This window comes from Polypterus senegalus, chromosome 6, assembly GCF_016835505.1.
Source record: "Polypterus senegalus isolate Bchr_013 chromosome 6, ASM1683550v1, whole genome shotgun sequence".
Classification (NCBI taxonomy): Eukaryota; Metazoa; Chordata; class Cladistia; order Polypteriformes; family Polypteridae; genus Polypterus; species Polypterus senegalus.
This window is the reverse complement of record NC_053159.1, coordinates 133,883,428-133,906,905: the sequence shown is the minus strand read 5'-3', so window position 1 is coordinate 133,906,905 and position 23,478 is coordinate 133,883,428. Positions and strand designations below refer to the sequence as shown.

Sequence of the window (23,478 nt, the reverse complement as noted above, 5' to 3'; positions counted from 1 at the left end):
ATGTTAGCTCAGAATGGTCTTGAATAAGGAGTAAAGGAGGTCTTTCATATTCAGTAGAATTAGGTCAGGAGCATATGCAGCATAAGCATAGTGTAAATGTATGTAACAGTTCCAAGTGAAATGCAACATACAGTCAAGTAGCACATAGAGGTTCCAGCTCATTCAATTATTTATATATAATTTATTTTTCTTTCCACAACAGTAGATTTGAATTCTTATGTCCCACCATTTTATACAGTATAAAAATTAATGTTTCAATTAATGACTTAAAATAAACATTACCTGACTGATACTGTAATTTAGCTTAAGGTGCACTTGCCTGGACTTGACTTGAATGCCCGCATACTGTCAGCTAAGCTTTCTTTTGTGAATTTTCCAGTGGGAACACGGTCTGACATGGAAGCTTTAATGTCATTATTGGTGAAGGTCACAGTCTGAATGATTCGCAGAATCTTGGGGCCAATTACTGAAAGCAGTTCTTCCATCTTTGCCTCTTTGTGTAAGGAGGTTCTCAGAATGGCAGTTCTGTAAATTCCCATGTAGACGTTTATACCCTGGTAATATATTAAAAAATTAGCAAAAAATTTTAATTTTGCTCAGAATAATTCTTATTAAGAGCACTTTCATTTATGAGTCTGATACATCACATAACTGTTTCTAACACAAATAAAAGAAAAAAATAAACAAATCTGAAATATAAACAGAAACATATACAGAGATACATACATATATACACACACATTAGGTGCTTGGAATACAAAAAGTGATACAGCATTAATTTTGAAAAATGTGTGACAAATATAAGGATAGTTTGGTGCCAGTTTGGTTAGGAATTTAATTCAGGTCTCTGGACCTGGTAGCATCACCATTCCTCTCTAAAGCTTGATATGATATAAAAATCCTAAAACTAGAAAATTTCAGAATTAATTTAATACATTATACTCTATACCTAAAGCAGACAATTGAACTTGAATATGCAAAGATCCCTGAAAACAACTTAGTGGGCATTCATGGGTTTTGTTTGAATGTATAATCAGGTATTGTGTGCATGTAAATTGGAGGAGTATTTCAAAGGCATCCATAATTTAATGATGACAAAAGCATTTTAAGTTTTCATAATTTCCCCTTTTGCTGTAATTTTGTATGACTATTAAGACATCCTACTGTAATTATTAGAAAGCCCGATGAGACACCAATGAGAAAACCATTAATGTAATATTTAGTCAAAGCAACCATTCCTATGTAGTTGTCCTGCTGTTTTCATTTGTAATGTAGAAACTAACATAAAGGAATTTGGTAATACACAATAGAATTATAATATAACTAGCCGACGCCTGCCGTAGCATATGTCGGTGTAAGAATAGGAACGGAAAATTGTGAGAAAGGAATTCAGAAATCAAGAAGAAAGAAATACTTCTTGAAAGAAGCAGTTGTGAATAGTTGTTTTGCTGGAGACGACAGATAATGAGTCGAAAGATCTAATCTCTGAAAGAGCTTGAATTTCAGCTTCACTACCATTAACTCCAGATGTTGCTATGTATTGATAGTACTCCTGACTTGTTGTGATAACTCGACTAGCGTTGGAAAGAACAACAGGAAGAACGTCTCCAAATCTGTCCCAATGTGATGCAACGAAATCTACTGCCCTATGTCGTAGTGAGAGGGCATTGCCTTCGTCAACCATTTGTGTCAAGAAATAACCCACTGATAGGAACAGGCAGTTGCCGGATCCCAGAATAGAGATGACGTTGTACAAAAACCCATCGACAGAGAAGATACTGTCGTTCACTGTATAACAAAGGCTTAGGAATCAACCGTCACAGTATAACAAAAATAGCAAGGTGTATGGGAGCCCGCAGGCAGCTTGGAGAAGGGTTTGGAAGAGGACGAATAGGAATCGAGAAATGCTGTGTCAGCTGCGTGTGGGCGGGACCGGTTTTGAAGAGAAAGCAGGATGAACCCGAAGAGAAATATATATAAGAGAGACAGTTGCCGGATCCCGGAATAGAGATGACGTTGTACAAAAACCCGTCAACAGAGAAGATACTGTCTTTCATTTTATAACAAAGGCTTAGGAAACAACTGTCGCAGTATAACGAAAATAGCAAGGTTTATGGTAGGCCACAGGCAGCGTGGGAAAGGGTTTGGAAGAGGACAAATAGGAATCGAGAAATGTCGTGTCAGCTGCGTGTGGATAGGAACGGTTTTGAAGTGGAAGCAGGACGAAACAGAACAGAAATATATAAGAGATAACAACAATCAACTTTTAATTCTTATTGAAAGATTTAAATAATCTGTAAAACTTTGTAAAGTTAAAGAAGGACATACATCAGGAAGCAACCCAGATGTCTCAGGAATCACATAGATGACCAGGGAGCCTGAGGGACTTTCGTTTAACTGTGATAGGGACACATCTGCTTCTGACAAAGAGAAAATACATATATTTGTCATTTATCTCTTACTTTTTCTGTTAAAACAACTTGTATTAATTTTAAAGAAGAAAAAGAAGAATAAGCAATTTCTCAAAAATCAAATAAGGATAGGAAAGATCAAGAACCACTCGCAACTCCACCTCCATTTGTGAAGAAGCAAGCAAAGAGAAAGAAAGAAGTGCAATGCTGATGCCATGATGCGCTACACATCCTAAGTAAAACAAAACAAATGGTTCTTAAAAACTGTGATTCCCTTTTCATGAGATGATATAGTGGATGGAAAAGAGAAACTAATACAATCAGCGTAAAGGTCTAAATGAGTTATGTCATAAAATAAATTTCTCCAGGCCTGTATTTTGTTTTTTTTTATTTTCTTAACAAGATGCCAGGAAGATCTTAGCTGACATAGAGCTTAATTACGTAAATTAACTTCTTAGTAAATAAAAAGGAGTATAATGAAAAAAATCTAGAAGTAGGAAAAGCTGTGGAGAACAGAGAACAGTAATATCTAAAGTAAGTGAATTACAAGTGGAAATGAAGGACCACAAAGATGCACTGATAGGAAAGGACCAGAACATGGGAAAAAAGGAACTGGGAACTTTAAAAGGAGTATAAATTGTAAATTGGGTCAGGAGCTAAACACCATCACCATTTACTTATATACTGTAGCACACTGCTGTTAAAAATGTATATGTAGCTCAAAGTGTGCCAAGTTAAAGAAAAAATTACAATTACAAAAATGTATCAATGAATAAATAACATAAAAATAAACACTTACCAAATATCTACAAATAACAGATAATTAAGTAAAATAACAGTAGAGGTCTTAAACATGGTTTAAACTGCTATTAACTATTTTCTGAGTCTTAAATGGTTACAAAAATAAATCCATTAAACAGCACTTTGTGGAGGGTCTTGTAAATTCTTTGAATAATTTTACATTGAATAAACTTGGCGAGTTTCCTCCCTCATTCCAAAGACATGCAGGTTAGGTGGACGGGCGATTCTAAATTGTCCCTAGAGTGTGCTTGGTGTGTGGGTGTGTGTGTGCGCCCTGCGGTGGGCTGGCACCCTGCCCGGGGTTTGTTTCCTGCCTTGCACCCTGTGTTGGCTGGGATTGGCACCAGCAGACCCTCCATGACCCTGTAGTTAGGATATAGCGGGTTGGATAATGGATGGATGGATAAACTGGGTAACTAGCATTTTCAGAAGAAATTTTCACTCCATTTAAAACTAACTCCCAGCTCATGGTAGGAGAAAGTTCCAAATCTGAATCCCTCTTTAGTGAGACAGAGACTGGTTTCTAGCTTATTTTACAAAGACAAACATTTAACACAGAGAAGGGTTGGGATTGAGAATAGATTGTAAAAACAAAATTACAAAAAGGGGTAGACCGAAATAGGGAGATAGCAACATGTTTTGAAGAGCCATCTTAGCTTTAGGAAAAGATAAAGGTAGAGGAAGATGCACAAAATTTGATTCCCTAAAAAGATCAGAGTGTACGGATACCTAGGGTAGAACAGCACATGAAAGCAATGGGCAGACCATCAATATTAAGTATACTCTGTCTTTGCATAAAATCCATGCACGCTTCAAATTAGAAAAAGAAATCTGAAGCAACTTGGAAATTACAGAAACTAATTTATTAGTGTGAGATTTAGTTTCTAGGGGGTTGGGTGGAAGGGGTTATTCAAAAAAGGGACAGGCAAGGCAAGATCAAATCAACTAAAAACCAAGAAAGGGAAGAGAAGGACATTGGAGGAAAAGCCAGTGTCAAAGGCAAAAGCTCAACAACTATCCCTTAATACCCATCTCCCATTGGAGGTATTTTCTGCAAAAAAAGAAAATGAAAATTATAAAATGAAATGCAGTCTCTGTTTTGCAACTTCATTTTCACAGTCTGCATGCAAGAATGCTGCAAAACTAAAATTAAAATGAAATAACCCCATTTCATTTTCAGCCTGAACAGCAATGAAGCTGCAAAAATGTAAAGAAAATGGTATTTCCACTTTTCATTTTCATTTTCAAGTTCTCAACAAGCAAATAGCACAGGTCAATGGGTGTGGTTTTGCACCTCGATTTCCCACAATTCTTTGTCCTTCATAGCTGTAGAGCTACTTCGATCGATAGAATACCTCGTACTTCTCACTTTGACTGTGTTTCCAGATAGAGTGGTCTTGTCCATTTTGGGAGATGGTCGTCTGAGACAGAACTCCGTTAGCAGTGGTGTTATTTTACCTTTTTCTGTTTTACCATCCCGAGATATCCCATATTTATTCAATCTGAGGGGCTTCAATTATACTATACGCAAGTATATATAACCTTGAGTGGCAGAACAAAGGCTCAGAAAGAAAAAGAAAAGACAGCTAAAGCTTCATCCAAGCTTAAACAGTTCAAGTTTAAGGTAGGGCCTTTCAGAGACTGACTTGGAATAGATAGGCGAAAGCACAGATTTCCTGGGACCTAACGCTGCAGCATCGCCTCCAACCGAGAGCGAAAGTGGGTTCGAAATTGCAAGTGAGTCAGGCCAGGAGAACTCGTTGATGCCATAAAGTTCATTGAAACTGAAAATGGCTTTTCTTACTTCGCTGTCAACTACTTACCGTGAGTCAGCGGCACCAACTCTGACTAAGCTTGCTACTTCATCCACAGAGCATGGAAAAGAACCAAACAGTCCGAGCTGAAGATAACGATCGCTGCAATTACTACAGCAATAACTACTGCAATTGGCGGGGAGGTTTACATTAATGTGATAAAGAGTAATATAAAGAAGATTACAAAGGACATAAGGAAAGATATAAAGATATAAAGGATATAAACATGACAAATGAGAAGCAACTTCAGGATATTAAAGACTTGGAGAAACGTTTAAGTAATCGCTTTGAGGCAATCTTTAAAGGTGTGCTAGAAAAAATTGGGGAAAAAAATAGAGTCGCATTGTGTCCTGGCAAGGCAAAGAAGATTTCACCAGCAATTTGGTGTATCTGCTTTCTGTATTTCATTCCCTGCTACTTTAACGTCTAAATTACGATTATAATTATATATATTATCTAATACTGCAAAAATAATCGCATAGTTTTGTAACTGATCATAACTTATCAGACCCATGGAGATTTCTAAATCAATGCTTAACAGCATATTCCATCTTCTCACCACCACATCATTGCTACTCAAGAATTGATTATTTCTTTATAGATAACAATTTCTTGTCCATGACCAAATCTTGCAGGTACAACGCCATTGTTATCTCCGATCAATGCCCTCTGATCATGTAGCTCAAATCACTATGCCCCACATACTCATCTCGCAGCTAGCATCTTAACCTCTGTTATTAGCTGACGAGAACTGAACAGAATTTATATCCAAGCAAATTGATTTTTTTTTTTAAGAGACAAATGCATCCTCATGAATACTCTGGGAAACTCTGATGGCATTTGACAGGATTATTTCATATCTCTCCCACAAGAATAAATTGGAAACCAAGAAGGGCTCAGAGCTAATCAGTGAAATTACCAGAACAGATCAAGAACACCTCAGGGGCCTCATGTAAAAATGGTGCGTAAGCACAAAAATGTTGTGCACGAACGTTTCCACACTCAAATCGCGAAGTATAAAACCTAAACTTGCCGTAAAGCCACGCACATTTTCATGGTAGCTCCAACCCTGGTGTATGCAAGTTCTCCGCTCAGTTTTGCAAACTGGCGGCACCCAGCGTCAAAGCAGTGCTACTGTTCCTGTGTGGTTACCCTTTCTTTTTTAGATCCACATCTCTGACATGGCTTTATCATATACACTGAAACTAACTGCATATTATTTATTAATTTAAAGCATCTGATTGTAATTAACCTGTAACAATATAATGGTCCAGGGAATAGCCAAAGAATTCCAAATACCACAGCTGCTTTAGCGTTGTTGCTCTCACTGCACGTTCTTTTTCTTGTTTCAGCTGCTCCCATTAGGGGTTGCCACAGCGGATCATCTTTTCCCATGTTACTCTCACTGCACCACTCGGAGTATTTATATCACTATATCTGAGTGGGGAATCACAGATCTACAGCAGCTGATCAGAAAGAGAATTATCAGTATACAGCATCAAGCACATGCTGCCTCAGCCATGCTATTGAACTGCTCTCAAACAGCAAACGCTTCAGAGCCTTTCCTGTACTGACCTCGCGGTTCAGAAACAGTTTCATCCCAAGAACTATAAAAGCACTCAATCAGTCCATCAAGTGCTCCTTGTAGAACTGTTTGTACTTATAAGTACAATTACCTCACTGTAAACTTGCGATACAGTTATAATATTGCACAACCTGAGCTTTATAAAGCACGTACTTACATATGATGACAATATCATTTTTAAGATGAAATGCAGCAAAATACGTTTATTATATTATACAGATAAAACTTTAACTTTATTTAAATAATCTATATTGTTAATAATTAAACATGCGAGGACACGGTGCCGCAGTACTAGCGAGGAGCTGCCGCTCCGTTCACGGATTGTTCCTGCCTCGCGCTGTATTCTTGCTGGGGCTGGCGCGACAAGGGAAGGATAGATGGTTAGAATAATTAAACAAGTACTACAAAGATATTTCAATGTTTTGACGAATCGGCATTCTAAGCTTACAGATGGCTTAACGTCTTTTACACAGCTGATTGTGTGGCGATTGAGTATTTGGAGAAAGAAAAGTAAGGACAGGAATTGGGGGTTAGTACATTTGAAAGAGACAGTACTGCTACAATAAAGTATTTCATTGAAGGTTGCGCATGGTGCAGCAAGCATCTTACGCGAGACATGAATTTCTCCAGCCGTCTGGAGTTTTTTTTTTGTTTTTTCTGTCCACCCTGGCCATCGGACCTTACTTATTCTATGTTAATTAATGTTGACCTATTTTTATTTTTTTATTGCGTCTTCTATTTTTCTATTCTTCATTTTGTAAAGCACTTTGAGCTACATTTTTTTGTATGAAAATGTGCTATATAAACAAATGTTGTTGTTGTTGTTGAACAATCATTGCGCCACCGTGTTCCCATGTTTAATAACATGCTTTAACTCCTATCATCATGAAAATGATTTCATGTATACATCTCAGTAATTTAATTATTCAGATAGTTGTAATATTACGAATGTAATGGTATCTGTGTCCTGTCGGAGGAAGAGAAAGCACGGAAGCACGTAGTGATTCACACACATAGAGCACATAGAAGATCAAATACAAAACAAAGCATTTAACGTGCTACTTTAGTTAAGATAGGATTTGAGAAACTAGTAAATTAAACAATTTTATGATGAAGTTTATGATGTTCTACTTTAATGACAAAATAAACTATGTGATTAAAGTTGACATTTTGTGCTTTTTTCCCCCACTGTGCGCCTTTTTTTTTCTCTGTACCCTAATAAGCTTTCATATGACACTCAGACGGTGGGCTCCGACTCACCTTTTCACGGCGACTTTGATATGTGACTTCTTTTTTATTTCGTGCACTGTGCGACTTTGTGAACTTGACTTTGTGAGTTTCTCCAACATGCTATGTCACTCAATCAGCTTCCTTTTGTTGTTTATATCACTGTTTAAACCAATAAATAGTACATTTTTCTTTGCCTCCACTTGGTATTCGCAAAAATTCTTCTATTTTCCCTTGTGCTTTTGCCATTGCCTTTTCACAGAACACTGAGTTTAAGGGCTATTTATATTGATTTGCATATTCAAAAAGGCGCAATTCTGGGAGGAGTTGGGGCGGGACAGCAAGGGCGTGTACGTGTGTTACTTTTCATGCTGACTGGGATTTATGTAGCGGAAGAACGTGGAAGTTGGCGTTCGCACAGATTTATGTATCTGGATTTTTGTGCGTACAAACATTTCCGCTTTTGTGCTTACGCCATGTTATAGTGTGAGTTCTATGCACGCCGTTATACATGAGGCCCCTGGTCTCCAAATGAGGCATTTTTAGGGGAAGACAGGTTTTGCAAAAGGCTAATAAGATCTTAGCTCAACAAATCCACAAGCAGGAAGTTCGCAATACAATATCAGTTATCACCAACGCAGACGGCGATAAAATCATTGACCGTAAAAGTATTTAGAGACAAAGTTAGAAACTACCAACGCAGACGGCGATAAAATTAATGACCGTAAAAATATTTAGAGACACAGTTAGAGACTACTATAAGTTCTTATATTCTATCAGTTTAGCACTAGAATCCCTGAAGCCTACGAAAAAAGGTGTAATCCCAGGGCACCTTAATATTCCTTCACAACTCTCCATTAGTGCATTTTGTTTTGTAAATGTGTCGATCTGCACAATCAGCAAGCAGGCTGCTATCCCACGGTGTAATTTTATTTTACTTTTTGCAGCATTCTTGCATGCAGACTTTGAAAATGAAATTGAAAAAGAGAGGTTGCATTTTGATTTTTTGATTTTATAAATGTTCATTTTCATTTTCTTTTTTGCAGAAAATGCCTGCCATAATTCCCCTACCTCCAAGCCTGGTACACCACAATAAACAGTTAACAACAGCAATCAGAGTAAAAAAAGAAATTGTGTTGCAGAACATTTAGCAACCACAACACAACCACTACAACACTATTATCAAGAAATCATGAAGAGCAAATGAAACAGTCAAACAGGACAAATACCAGTGGATGGAAAGATGATTGTCTCCAAAGCCAGCTTGAAGCAAGATACGAAAAATTTGAATACTGGTATCTTGTGCCTTCTTTATGACTTGGAACATCACACTTGGGCCTTGTGCAGTCTTTGTGCTATAGTCAAGGTGGAAGATGTTTTTCTATGGGGCTACTCACAGGGCAGAAGATCATAAAAACCCTGGGGAAGAGTAGTCTTGACCTTCTTGGTTAAAATAAGGTTAGCCTTCATGACCTGAGGCTTGAAGTTGGAAAGAGGAAGGAACAAGAGCATTGTTTGTGACTCAAGAAATTACAGCATGCTACTTTTCTTAGCATCTGATGGAGTAACCTGGATTGTAAGGTTGTCTCTTCTCACTTTTTTTGTTCAGTTAATTTATAAAAGAAAGCAGCCATTTCTGAGCTGACAGATGGCATACCCATGTGGCATCATTCAAGCCAACACTGAGAGAAGTTAAAGGATTCAGAGAGTTTATTCATTTCTACGAACTGAAGCCATTTCTTAGGTCTGAAAAATAACTCTGAATAACTGCAGTCAACGAAGCTTGGATTATATCACCTGGCACTTTGACAAAATTTGAAATCAGTAATTACCTAAGCAAACTGGTTGAGATCAGTCACTGAAGCACTATCACATCTGGCCTAAGGAGTTCTCTCTACCAGGTTGAGAGTTGCCAATTTAGAAAGAGTTCTTTCACCAAAGGGTACCCTTTCAATGAGGTAAGGCAGTGTCATATTTAACTTGCCAATATCAATATCAGCTGAAAATTAAGGGGTGAGATGCAGAGTGCTGCGAATGTGGAACTATTCTCCAGAGAAACAACAATGAACTGCAAAACATACCTACAACATAACCAATATTAAAATTCAACTGATCAAATGATTGCATATTCTGTTTCAAAACTCCTTTATGGAAATGTGGTAAAAATATTAGTAACTGATTATAAAATTACCAAATATAATGGAAGCTCATTGTAATACCTTGAACACTTTCCATTCTGAGAGCTGAATCCTCCATGACAGTAGCTGTACGGTATTTCATTTCATATCTGTATCTTAGGCCAGTTTTGTCTAAAAGAACAAACAAAATACATCATTAAAGAAGTGTCTTAGACACATGGCAATAAACATGTTGGAAGACAAGTCATAATAATGCTGCGGCCTCTTCTAAAACATCATAGCATAGTACAACCTTATCAGAGACAAATGCATTAACAGTCACTACCATTTTCAATGTCCAAGGTAATAAGTGTTAACATGAGACAAAAAGATCACTGCAGACCTTATTTAAAGAAACAAGAGACATGATAAATACTTGAAACAAAACAGCTAAAATGAGATTTTCTTCCCTATTACAGAGTCAAAAGACCCAATGCATCTCCCAGAATCAATATTTTGATAGATAAATAACTTTAAACAGCTCAATACAAATCTGTTGCTATATTTTTAGAATCCATTTGGTTGTGTTGAGTTAACAGTTACAGGGCCCGAACTCTGCAGCAGCCCTCACAAGACCAGAACCAAACCAGTATATAATGTGGATGCATTAAAACAGAAAATGACTTCATCTTTTACAATTCAACTCACCCCACCCCAAAAGACTTACTCACTCTGCCATAGCAGCTGTCGATATAAAACATAGCTGCCAAGAATACATGAGAAAAAAGCTGCTTAAACATAAAAGGGAAAAAAAATGACTTCTTCTAGAACTTAACTGGCTCAGGCGTGCCAGATTCAGAGCTATTTGCACAATCTGTGTGCTACTCAGCAGCCCTTCAGCACAGTCATGTAAGCGAAAAATATTGGTATTCTTATTGATAAAATTAACAATGCACACAAAATCTTCGCCTTGAATATAGATGAACATCCCAGGAAGCCACAAGAATTGCACCAATATAGTTTAGTTATTACATTACTTTAATTACAAATACATTATTACTTTAAGGTGAAAAAAATCAGGTTCTTACAAAATATATTTTTTGTATGTTTGCACTAAATTTTAAGATGTAATGATGGGTGGATGATACTACAGATCAGGCTCAGTTTCTTGATTAAGATTGCGTAAGCTACCAGCAGCCTGAGCCAGAGGTACGACAAATGGCACTTTGCGTACTTCAAGTGAAAGTCTCCAACACATCCTGTAAACTTGCCATCACAAGGTAAGTGCAAATAGTAACATTATCAAGTTCTGAGGAGGCTAGTAGAGGTGGAGAAAAATGGCTGGGATAAGAGAGTAGATTTGAACTGCCAGCTTCAGTTTTCACATTAACCACATTAAGGCCAGATGCTATTGTATGGTCTTCAACAGCCTGAAAGATCGTCATGATCAAGACGAGTATCCTATAGGAGGAAGGGATGGAGGAGGCTTACGACAGGATAAGGAAGAAATATTCAGAGATGACAAAAGAGTGCAGGAATAAAGGGTTGGTGGTGGCCATCTAAGAGGTTGGTTGCCAAGGCTTTGTGGGAACAGCCACTTAACGTTTGTTGAGGGTAGTGGGAGTGACAGGAACAAAGCTAAGAAAGACAGTGAAGCAAAAGTAAGAAAAGGCAAATTTTGGCTGTGGCTAAGGAATAGAGATAGGAGACAGAGAAAACACAGTTCACAAGAACAGGGCTAGGATTTCATAAGCAGAACAGGAAAACCTGTTGCAGTTGTCACTGAGTAGGAATAACATCTGGAAGGACAAGATTGTGATGGCAACAGCAAAGTCTGGCAGGGAGACATCCATGACACTTCCACTACAAACAACAGATACTCTAGGATTACACAGGTGAAACATCAATGACTGGTACAGCTTGCCAAAAATCTCTGACAGAGTTGCAATGGGCAATAAAGCCAAGTCAATAATGTACCTACCAGTACATTGATAAAAATGACCTATTACTATATTTGTGTTGTATTCATACATTACAGAACAGTGCCTACTTACTAAACAGATATGCCAAAGGGGATAACAATTATCACCAAAATGAATGCCATTTGGTGATGGCTAATCTAGCTAAGCCTACAATCAACATCGTGCTGAACAAGACAATGTGATGTTCTATGTATGCCTCAGTATGCATAAATGTTACACCATATTACTACCATTTGATAGTTATAACTAAAATGATTTTTTCACCAACATTTGTAATTGTAGTAGTGCTGGAAATTAACATAATGGCTTTAAAGGCAAGCAATGAAGAAGAATATTAAGTTGGTACGAGAAATCTTACTGTACTAAGGGGAAACAAATGACTTGAAGCTATCTTGGCTTGGATATTGTCCTTTCCAAAATGTTTTCTCCACCCCATTACAATTACATTGTGGAACATAGTATTTGTTAAAATTGTTTTGGTTTTTTTTGCATAGTTTTTTTGTAATTCTTTGAGCTTTAAAGTATTAACTCCATCAAAACATTGTATAAATGCTGTAGCCAGAAAGAAATAATAGCTCTAATCAGTACGTGACAGTGAACTGTAAGCCAAGTTGATTTATACATGTACAAAAATTATGCATATTATAATTTTAACTTACAATAGTAGTGAAAGGAAAATAACTGACATTTTAGCAATCTATGTACAATACAATACAATACAATTTATTTTTCTATAGCCCAAAATCACACAAGGAGTTCCGCAATGGGCATTAAAGACACTGGCTCTTGACAGCTCCCCAGCCTTGACTCTCTGAGAAGACAAGGGAAAAACTCCCAAAAAAAACACTTGTTGGGGAAAAAATGGAAGAAACATTGGGAAAGGCAGTTCAAAGAGAGAGACCTTTCCAGGTAGGCTGGGTTTGCAGTGGGTGGCAAAAAATGGGGGTCAATACAACACAATGCACAGAACAGAACACAAGTAATCATCAGTACAATATACACTCACCTAAAGGATTATTAGGAACACCTGTTCAATTTCTCATTAATGCAATTATCTAATCAACCAATCACATGGCAGTTGCTTCAATGCATTTAGGGGTGTGGTCCTGGTCAAGACAATCTCCTGAACTCCAAACTGAATGTCAGAATGGGAAAGAAAGGTGATTTAAGCAATTTTGAGCGTGGCATGGTTGTTGGTGCCAGACGGGCCGGTCTGAGTATTTCACAATCTGCTCAGTTACTGGGATTTTCACGCACAATCATTTCTAGGGTTTACAAAGAATGGTGTGAAAAGGGAAAAACATCCAGTATGCGGCAGTCCTGTGGGCAAAAATGCCTTGTTGATGCTAGAGGTCAGAGGAGAATGGGCCGACTGATTCAAGCTGATAGAAGAGCAACTTTGACTGAAATAACCACTCGTTACAACCGAGGAATGCAGCAAAGCATTTGTGAAGCCACAACACGCACAACCTTGAGGCGGATGGGCTACAACAGCAGAAGACCCCACCGGGTACCACTCATCTCCACTACAAATAGGAAAAAGAGGCTACAATTTGCACGAGCTCACCAAAATTGGACAGTTGAAGACTGGAAAAATGTTGCCTGGTCTGATGAGTCTCGATTTCTGTTGAGACATTCAAATGGTAGAGTCAGAATTTGGCGTAAACAGAATGAGAACATGGATCCATCATGGCTTGTTACCACTGTGCAGGCTGGTGGTGGTGTAATGGTGTGGGGGATGTTTTCTTGGCACACTTTAGGCCCCTTAGCGCCAATTGGGCATCATTTAAATGCCACGGGCTACCTGAGCATTGTTTCTGACCATGTCCATCCCTTCATGACCACCATGTACCCATCCTCTGATGGCTACTTCCAGCAAGATAATGCACCATGTCACAAAGCTCGAATCATTTCAAATTGGTTTCTTGAACATGACAATGAGTTCACTGTACTAAAATGGCCCCCACAGTCACCAGATCTCAACCCAATAGAGCATCTTTGGGATGTGGTGGAACGGGAGCTTCGTGCCCTGGATGTGCATCCCACAAATCTCCATCAACTGCAAGATGCTATCCTATCAATATGGGCCAACATTTCTAAAGAATGCTTTCAGCACCTTGTTGAATCAATGCCACGTAGAATTAAGGCAGTTCTGTAGGCGAAAGGGGGTCAAACACCGTATTAGTATGGTGTTCCTAATAATCCTTTAGGTGAGTGTATAATACAGTAGTGCAATAGAAATATTACAAGTACACAGCAGAATTCAACAGGAGATGATATCACATAACACGATTTGGATTTGTGATGTATGTTAAACATGAGCTGGGGACTTTTTACCTCTCATGACTTGAGATGTTTAATATACTTCTCTTTATGACTGGAGGCCTCTACTCTGCAATAGTGATGGCACAAATAACTTTGGACAAATACTCACCATTCATTTTGTAATAGTTTTCCTGAGTTTGGCTCATAGGAACCTTATTCTGTTGTTCTGCTGTCAAAGTGCCTTTGGTAAATATAACATCTACCTCCATTGTTAGCTGAAGCTTAAAACACATATGAAAAAAGTGGTTAGATAAGGTACAAAACTAAGAATATACTAGTTCAAAAAGCAATCAAACATTGGAATTGTTAAAAAAAAAAAAAAAAAAGATAAAAATTTTCAATAAAATGATCATTGCTTTACAAGGAATAACTCATCACTGTTTATCCACATACATCAAATTTTATAATTATCACATTATCTGAAACATCTTGATTATTGTGGCAACAGGCTGAGTAAAGCAAACCAACTTGCACTTGCAGCAATCTCCACTTTCTCCTGAAGAATTCCCGGACGCTCTTTAAATGTGTCTTTGGTCAGTCCCTATACAGTGGGATGCAAAAGTTTGGGCAACCTTGTTAATAGTCATTATTTTCCTTTATAAATTGTTGGTTGTTACGATAAAAAATATCAGTTAAATATATCATATAGGAGACACACACAGTGATATTTGAGAAGTGAAATGAAGTTTATTGGATTTACAGAAAGTGCGCAATATATGCTAGTATAGTTAAAGCTTACGCCTGCATATTTTATTATTTTTCTCTTTGCAGCTGCAAACTACCATTATCTTGCTGCTAAGCTTAAAAAAAACTTCAGTCAAGGACACTGTGTACTTTGAGAGGGCTAAAGAGGCCATTGTTTTAAGAAGTGCAGCTACTGAGACTTTAACCAAGAGAGAAAGTTAGATAGGCTGCTTGCTTTCACTTGCAGCGGCTAGGCCTTTGCCTCCCTGGACAGGTGATGACAAGCCAAGGAAAGTGTGGTCTATAAGAAACAGCGCTATTGTCTTAGAGATGCAGCTGCCCAGACCTCTGGCCTTGAAAGATAAGATGGAGTGCCGTGTTCATTAAGCTAGGAAAAAATGGTGGAATTAATGAGAGGTAGAACCAAGGCTGCGGGAAACTGGAGTCAGATAGGAGTGTTGAGTGAAACTGATTGAGGTGACACTTTTGATAAGAATTGTAATAAATACAACATCGCCATATTCGCTAATTGCTCAAATCATCTGAATTGAGTCTGTATGTGCGCCTGATTCTGCTGCCTGGCCTGAGACTCTGAGTGCCTGTGTTGCCGAACCTGCTTCGACAAACACTGAATCACATGCTGGAAGACATCAGTGAAAATTAAGTTAGGTGCATTTAACACAGAGGTTTGGGGGGAACTAGAACAGATGACCTAGTCATGTTGCTGTAGCAAAAAACAGAGATGGGTTTTTGGGACAATTTTGCTATTATCTGACCAAATGAGTTTGATGGACTGAATACTCCCCACTCAGTTTTTCACCTTCTTATGTTCATTAAACACTTCATATGGTAGAAGGCCAGATGGAGAAGTGATAAAGGTTACATGAAATATACAAATCAAATACTAGATAGTTATATATTCATGTTCTTTGGTCTTTTAAAAAAGGTGAGCAATGCAGGGAGCACCACAGGAGGCAATAAATGGACATGTCAGTGGAGTGCTGAACCTCTGTAGCATTACTGGTCACAGTCCACACTTCCCTTGCAGCTAATTGCTCTGCATTTGCTTGTTAGCTGTGCAGTATTCTGGATTTTACTTGCAAACATTATTAAATTGGCATTATTAAACTGCTTTGAAGTAAACGTAATGTAGAGAAAGAGTTCCCACTTAAAGAAAGAATCTTGAAACTGTCAGTTTGTGCTCTGCACATATAAACACAAGATTCCTCGATTACATCTAAAACACTTCAGTGGTTAAACAGACACTTCTTAGCGATGGTGAATTTTTGAACAGTATGAGAGTTGAGTTTCCTAATAAATATTGTGTATTTTCAACAGCTTAAACTGAAAAAGGAGAGTGAAGTTAAAAGGTGAACATATCAATATGAGAAAGGGAAAATAATGATTAAAAACTCCAAATTTGCTTGTTATCACTACATATCAAAGTGCGACCGCAACTCTGTCCTTGTCCTATGAAGGAATGGCTTTCTATTGTGACTTGATTCATTCTTTGGGTCTAATTCTACCAAAATAGAATGAATGTCAAAGCAAACTCTGAAATGAAAACGGTGGATTTTGATAATGGCCAGGTTGGTGGATTGACATAAAAAATGGAAGGATTTTCAGAAGGTAGCAGGAGTTCATATGAACATAATTGGACACTGGGCACCTATTTTTACCGCTCAGAATTTTTAGAATTACATTTCGAAGAGAACCCCCAATTCCTGGAGTGAGTAGCAGTTTAGACAATTTCTTTTTAAATCTGATTACCCTGGAATCTTTAACAGGATTTGTGGTGCCATGTAAACAAAGCAATTGGGTGGAAATACAGGTAGATTACTAACCATTAAGACATTACTTTGTAAATACAAATAAAAGCACACGTGCTTGGATACCGACTGCCAAAACCAATATTAATGAACAGGAGAAAACTCACTGACAGTCCACTATAGAAGCTTTATATTCACACTTTACTAACACAAGCTTGTTCTTGTATGATGCTCAATTAGACACATGAATGGTTTCTTTAAATACAGTGCATCCGGAAAGTATTCACAGCGCATCACTTTTTCCACATTTTGTTATGTTACAGCCTTATTCCAAAATGGATTAAATTAATTTTTTTCCTCAGAATTCTACACACAACACCCCATAATGACAACGTGAAAAAAGTTTACTTGAGGGTTTTGCAAATTTATTAAAAACAAAAAAACTGAGAAATCACATGTACATAAGTATTCACAGGCTTTGCTCAATACTTTGTCGATGCACCTTTGGCAGCAATTACAGCCTCAAGTCTTTTTGAATATGATGCCACAAGCTTGGCACACCTATCCTTGGCCAGTTTCGCCCATTCCTCTTTGCAGCACCTCTCAAGCTCCATCAGGTTGGATGGGAAGCGTCGGTGCACAGCCATTTTAAGATCTCTCCAGAGATGTTCAATCGGATTCAAGTCTGGGCTCTGGCTGGGCCACTCAAGGACATTCACAGAGTTGTAATGAAGCCACTCCTTTGATATCTTGGCTGTGTGCTTAGGGTCGTTGTCCTGCTGAAAGATGAACCGTCGCCCCAGTCTGAGGTCAAGAGCGCTCTGGAGCAGGTTTTCATCCAGGATGTCTCTGTACATTGCTGCAGTCATCTTTCCCTTTATCCTGACTAGTCTCCCAGTTCCTGCCGCTGAAAAACATCCCCATAGCATGATGCTGCCACCACCATGCTTCACTGTAGGGATGGTATTGGCCTGGTGATGAGCGGTGCCTGGTTTCCTCCAAACGTGACGCCTGGCATTCACACCAAAGAGTTCAATCTTTGTCTCATCAGACCAGAGAATTTTGTTTCTCATGGTCTGAGAGTCCTTCAGGTGCCTTTTGGCAAACTCCGGGCGGACTGCCATGTGCCTTTTACTAAGGAGTGGCTTCTGTCTGGCCACTCTACCATACAGGCCTGATTGGTGGATTGCTGCAGAGATGGTTGTCCTTCTGGAAGGTTCTCCTTTCTCCACAGAGGACCTCTGGAGCGCTGAGAGAGTGACCATCGGGTTCTTGGTCACCTCCCTGACTAAGGCCCTTCTCCCCGATCACTCAGTTTAGATGGCCGGCCAGTTCTAGGAAGAGTCCTGGTGGTTTTAAACTTCTTCCACTTACGGATGATGGAGGCCACTGTGATCATTGGGACCTTCAAAGCAGTAGAAATTTTTCTATAACCTTCCCCAGATTTATGCCTCGAGACAATCCTGTCTTGGAAGTCTACATACAATTCCTTTGACTTCATGCTTGGTTTGTGCTCTGACATGAACTGTCAACTGTGGGACCTTATATAGTCAGGTGTGTGCCTTTCCAAATCATGTCCAATCAACTGACTTTGACTCCAATGAAGCTGCATAAACATCAAGGATGATCAGGGGAAACAGGATGCACCTGAGCTCAATTTTGAGCTTCATGGCAAAGGCTGTGAATACTTATGTACATGTGCTTTCTTAATTTTTTTATTTTTAATAAATTTGCAAAAATCTCAAGTAAACTTTTTTCACGTTGTCATTATGGGGTGTTGTGTGTAGAATTCTGAGGGAAAAAAAATTGAATCCATTTTGGAATAAGGCTGTAACATAACAAAATGTAGAAAAGGCGATGCGCTGTGAATACTTTCCGGATGCACTGTATATATCTCTACTTAAGGCATTTATAGAAATAAAACAATCTTTCCGTTCTAAAGTACTGGTGATGAGGAATCGGGAAAAATAGTCACCTGCAAAGTGTCCAGTTCACTGATCTGGGAGTATGGCAGCGACGCCCTATACGTCTCTGTGGTTTTCCACCACAACGGCAAGCCCACCACAATTACCATAGCTGCGATAGAAAGGGCAGCATATTTACCCCGCTGTTTTTCTGGCAAAAAGAGAACAAATGTTATCAACATTTTATAAGTATTAAACCCCAGAAAAGCAAAATACATCTAGTTATCACTCATCTCAATAATAAACCAAAATGCTATATTTCTGACTAGTAAATTTAATCAAACTCCAAACGTAACTGACAGTAAGTAGACAGTGTCAAAAGGAACACACCATCAGTGACTAATGAGAGTTCAGCTACATGGTGACCGCCCTTTCACCGAACCACGGACAATGTAGCCTTTCATTGATGCCACCACTGAGAGCTCACCAGTTTATTGTCACAGTAAGCTTACTGGTCTACGGACATTACGATACAGACGGTTTAACGGTCTTGAGGAAAGTTACAACAAATGCAGTCATTGCTGTCTCATTAGACTGTAACAAGGGAGCATATGTACAGAAGCAGCCCATCACTAAGACTTATAAACACTGCTGCCAATTCACAGGATCCCAACAGCTAAATATTCTCTTGTCAAAAGCCGCTTCCCATTCATTCTGTCGCTAAAAGCTTCCTACTCTATAGATATGAATGAGAAAAGGTGGTTAAAGGGTGGGCTATCGATGCGATCACCCTAGTTTACAAACATTCTAACGCGGGGCCTTCTCCAGGTCAGCAGTATATCGACGGTGGAAGTGTACAGGTTCAGATGCAGCCTGTCAATGGGAGTGTGTTGAATTAGATAACTGCACTTTCGTATTCCATTTGTTTATAAGTACCCCACTCTTAGTAACGAACTAGTTCAGAAATTGCGGCAGTGAAAACAATCACCCTTTCAATAACACACAGCTAATGAAACTCGTCTCTTCCGTTAACAAACGTGCTTTAATACTAGATGAGCTCTCTTTATTGAATACTCACCCACATTCAAATCCGCCATGGTCCACACGGAAGGGTAACAACAGCTGGCTGACGGACGTGGGTCTTGTCCAATGACTGAAAGCCATAAGAAAGGCGGAGCTTTCTCGTCGACACCTCCTTGTCGGAAATGGGGAACTATGGAAACTGCTCAGTGTAACCGGATGCACAAAAGGCCAAAAAGGGCGGTGACGATTCGCGAAGGTCTACTAAGGCTCATCGTCTACTAGAGGCATTGACGAATTCAACTTAAAAAAAATATTTCCTAGGCTTTTAGGTTCGGACTCAGGGATTCTGACGTGAGTTATTTATTACTTGCGCATGTACCAGCTTATGTGTAAAAGTCTTACGTCTCATTCTCAATTGCGGCTCTCGTATGTCTATGTTTAGAAATGTGCTTCATAGATACTACAAAAATATATCTTCGGAATTCATAAGTACTTCCGTCAGTATAAATTACATGTTTCCATAAATTTCATGTTTGATCTCTAGTACATGCTCTCATATATAATGTATTACCGACATGTATTACCGACATTTTTGTTTTATTCGACCAGCCCTAAGATAAATACCAGTTTGTGAAGAAATGTTTTTCCATGATTTGAAAATGAGAGATTTTGTTATTTGCATACAAGCTTTAGCTTAACAGTAGAAAATGCTTTTTTAAACAGCCCAGTCGACAAAGGAGTAATATTAAATTGGATCAGTTATGGAAAAAATGGCATTCAGATTTCCAAAACCAATACTGGAAAACGAATCTTATCATTAATTTCAAGGTGATCTGAGAGCCACTCTCCAAGAAAGACATGCACTGTTCATAGATCTTTGCTAGGTATAGGTTATTTATACTCCATATTCACCTTTCTAGATTCTGTCTGTGATGTCAGAGTCATAGCAGCAAATGTGAGACATACAGCTTTTTGGTTTTTACCTGATTTAGACAATATGGAACATCTATGGCTTTTCCTACACATTCTCTATCTCTCACTCGCTTTGTTTCACACACACCATGCCAAACAGTTTTCAAAGCCCACTAAATCCTAAGCAGGGCTGCGGGGGGCTGGGGCTTACCCCAAAAAGAATAGGGCACACAGCAGAATCCATCCCTGGACAGGACCGCAGTCCATCACAGGATGAAAGGGTGAACACACTTGCAGATAAATCTTTCTAAATAATTCTGCGAACAGTTCGGTTTGAAATGTTTAACTGAATGTCTATTTCATGTCTCACCCTTTTTATATATACTGCTCAAAAGAATTAAAGGAACACTTTTTAATCAGAGTATAGCATAAAGTCAATGAAACTTATGGGATATTAATCTGGTCAGTTAAGTAGCAGAGGGGGTTGTTAATCAGTTTCAGCTGCTGTGGTGTTAATGAAATTAACAACAGATGCACTAGAGGGGCAACAATGAGATGACCCCCAAAACAGGAATGGTTTAACAGGTGGAGGCCACTGACATTTTTCCCTCCTCATCTTTTCTGACTGTTTCTTCACTAGTTTTGCATTTGGCTACAGTCAGTGTCACTACTGGTAGCATGAGGCGATACCTGGACCCTACAGAGGTTGCACAGGTAGTCCAACTTCTCCAGGATGGCACATCAATATGTGTCATTGCCAGAAGGTTTGCGGTGTCTCCCTGCACAGTCTCAAGGGCATGGAGGAGATTCTAGGAGACAAGCAGTTACTCTAGGAGAGCTGGAGAGGGCCATAGAAGGTCCATAACCCATCAACAGGACCAGTATCTGCTCCTTTGGGCAAGGAGGAACAGGATGAGCACTGCCAGAGCCCTACAAAATGACCTCCAGCAGGCCACTGGTGTGAATGTCTCTGACCAAACAACCAGAAAGACTTCATGAGGGTGACCCAAGGGCCCCATGTCCTCTAATGGGCCCTGAGCTCACTGCCCAGCAGCATGCAGCTCAATTGGCATTCGCCATAGAATACCAGAATTGGCAGATGCACCACTGGTGCCCTGTGCTTTTTACAGATGAGAGCAGGTTCACCCTGAGCACGTGACAGAAGTGAAAGGGTCTGGAGAAGCCATGGAGAACATTATGCTGCCTGTAACATCATTCAGCATGAGCAGTTTGGTGGTGGGTTAATGATTGTCTGGGGAGGCATATCCATGGAGGGTCACACAGACCGCTACAGGCTTGACAAAGGCACCTTGGCTGCCATTAGGTATCAGGATGAAATCCTTGGACCCATTGTCAGACCCTATGCTGGTACAGTGGCTCCTGGTGCACGACAATTCCTGGCCTCATGTGGTGAGAGTATGCAGGCAGTTCCTGGAGGATGAAGGAATTGATACCATTGACTGGCCACCACACTTTCCTGACCTAAATCCAATAGAACACCTCTGGGACATTATGTTTTGGTCCATCCAATGCCACCAGGTTGCACCTCAGACTGTCCAGGAACTCAGTGATGCCCTGGTCCAGATCTGGGAGGCGATCCCCACAACACCATCTGTCATCTCATTAGAAGCATGCACCGATGTTGTCAGGCATGTATACAAGAACACAGGGGCCATACAAAGTGCTGCGTACAATTTTGAGTTGCTGCAATTTAATTTTGGCAAAATGGACTAGCCTGCCACATAATTTTTCACTCTGATTTTTGGGGCGTCTTTGAATTCAGGGCTCTGTAGGTTGATCATTTTCATTTCCATCAAACGATGTGGCATCCTTTCATTCCTAACACATTACCCAGTCTATATCAGTATAGATATCCAGGAGGATTTCTTTTTCCCATTGAGATCTGATGTGTTTTCAAAGTGTTCCTTTAATTTTTTTGAGCAGTTTATATAGGATATATACTGTATATATACAGTGTATATATAGTGTGTGTGTATGTGTATATATATATATATATATATATATATATATATATATATATATACATATCTCTATTATAAAAAAAATCCTGGGAGAGACAGACAGGAGACAAGACGTGATCTTCATGTTAAGATCACAGAAGACACTTAAAAGACCCGTGAGACGAAAGAGAATGGCCACGGAGCGTCTCGTGGGGACCTTAAACATGAGACTTTGTGCCAAGAGATTGACCCAGGACCGTCTTGTAATGACGTAGAACATGAGATTCTTGCAAGACACGCTCTACTTACAACCAATATCAAATAAGACCACAGGCAGCAAAACACTCCGTCATGTGAGTGTAAGGATTTGAGTTCACACAAATCCAGGGCTCTCAGCACATATAAAGCGTATAAGGACAATACGTTATAAATGAAATGTTGACGACTAAGCGAAGAAGAAAGCACACAATGACAAATTAAAAACATGTTTTCAGAAAGGTTTGCAAAATTATTGAAAATCGAAAACTGAAATCTGTCATTTATATAAGTATTCATACCCTTAATTCAATCCATTATAGAAGCCCCTTTTGCAACAATCACTGCTTCGAGTCTTTTTGGGTAAGTCTGTCCAAGCTTTGGGTAGCTTATCCCATCCTTCCATTTTTACCTGCTGTTGCACATCTTGTGCCTGACCTCCACTTGGTCCACTAGGTTCTTTTAGACTCCACTTAGTCTCCTTTAAGGGAACTCTTCATTCCAGCACCCCTTTGTATGAGTCCGCTGTAACCTGACCAAGAGACTCGATATATTCAGTTATCAAATCTGTTATCACTTTTTCTTGCTGCTTAATTTTATGTATTACCTGTATCGGTTATAAATCAATAACACACTATTGTAAGTTTTGGTTGATTCTATTTACAGTGTGCAATTTTATAATTGGAGCGGCACAGTGGCGCAGTTAGG

General features: G+C 39.0%; 1 protein-coding gene across 2 annotated transcripts in view; it reads right to left on the bottom strand.

The window, feature by feature from the left end:
• The window catches only part of pigs (phosphatidylinositol glycan anchor biosynthesis, class S), a 46,750-nt gene extending 26,953 nt beyond the window's left edge, over nt 1–19,797 (bottom strand). Inside the window, exons 1-6 of one of the 2 annotated variants that reach the window (XM_039757250.1) lie at nt 19,698–19,797; nt 18,691–18,830; nt 14,372–14,483; nt 10,058–10,147; nt 2,329–2,420; nt 320–554 (exon numbers count right to left, since the gene is read on the bottom strand). In XM_039757250.1, coding sequence (XP_039613184.1) covers nt 320–554; nt 2,329–2,420; nt 10,058–10,147; nt 14,372–14,483; nt 18,691–18,830; nt 19,698–19,716 — 688 coding nt within the window. In that variant the 5' untranslated portion in view covers nt 19,717–19,797. Of the gene's footprint in view, nt 1–319; nt 555–2,328; nt 2,421–10,057; nt 10,148–14,371; nt 14,484–18,690; nt 18,862–19,697 lie in introns of those variants that run through there. The other variant, XM_039757249.1, reaches the window with a different exon arrangement.
• Nucleotides 19,798–23,478: the final 3,681 nt, after the last annotated feature.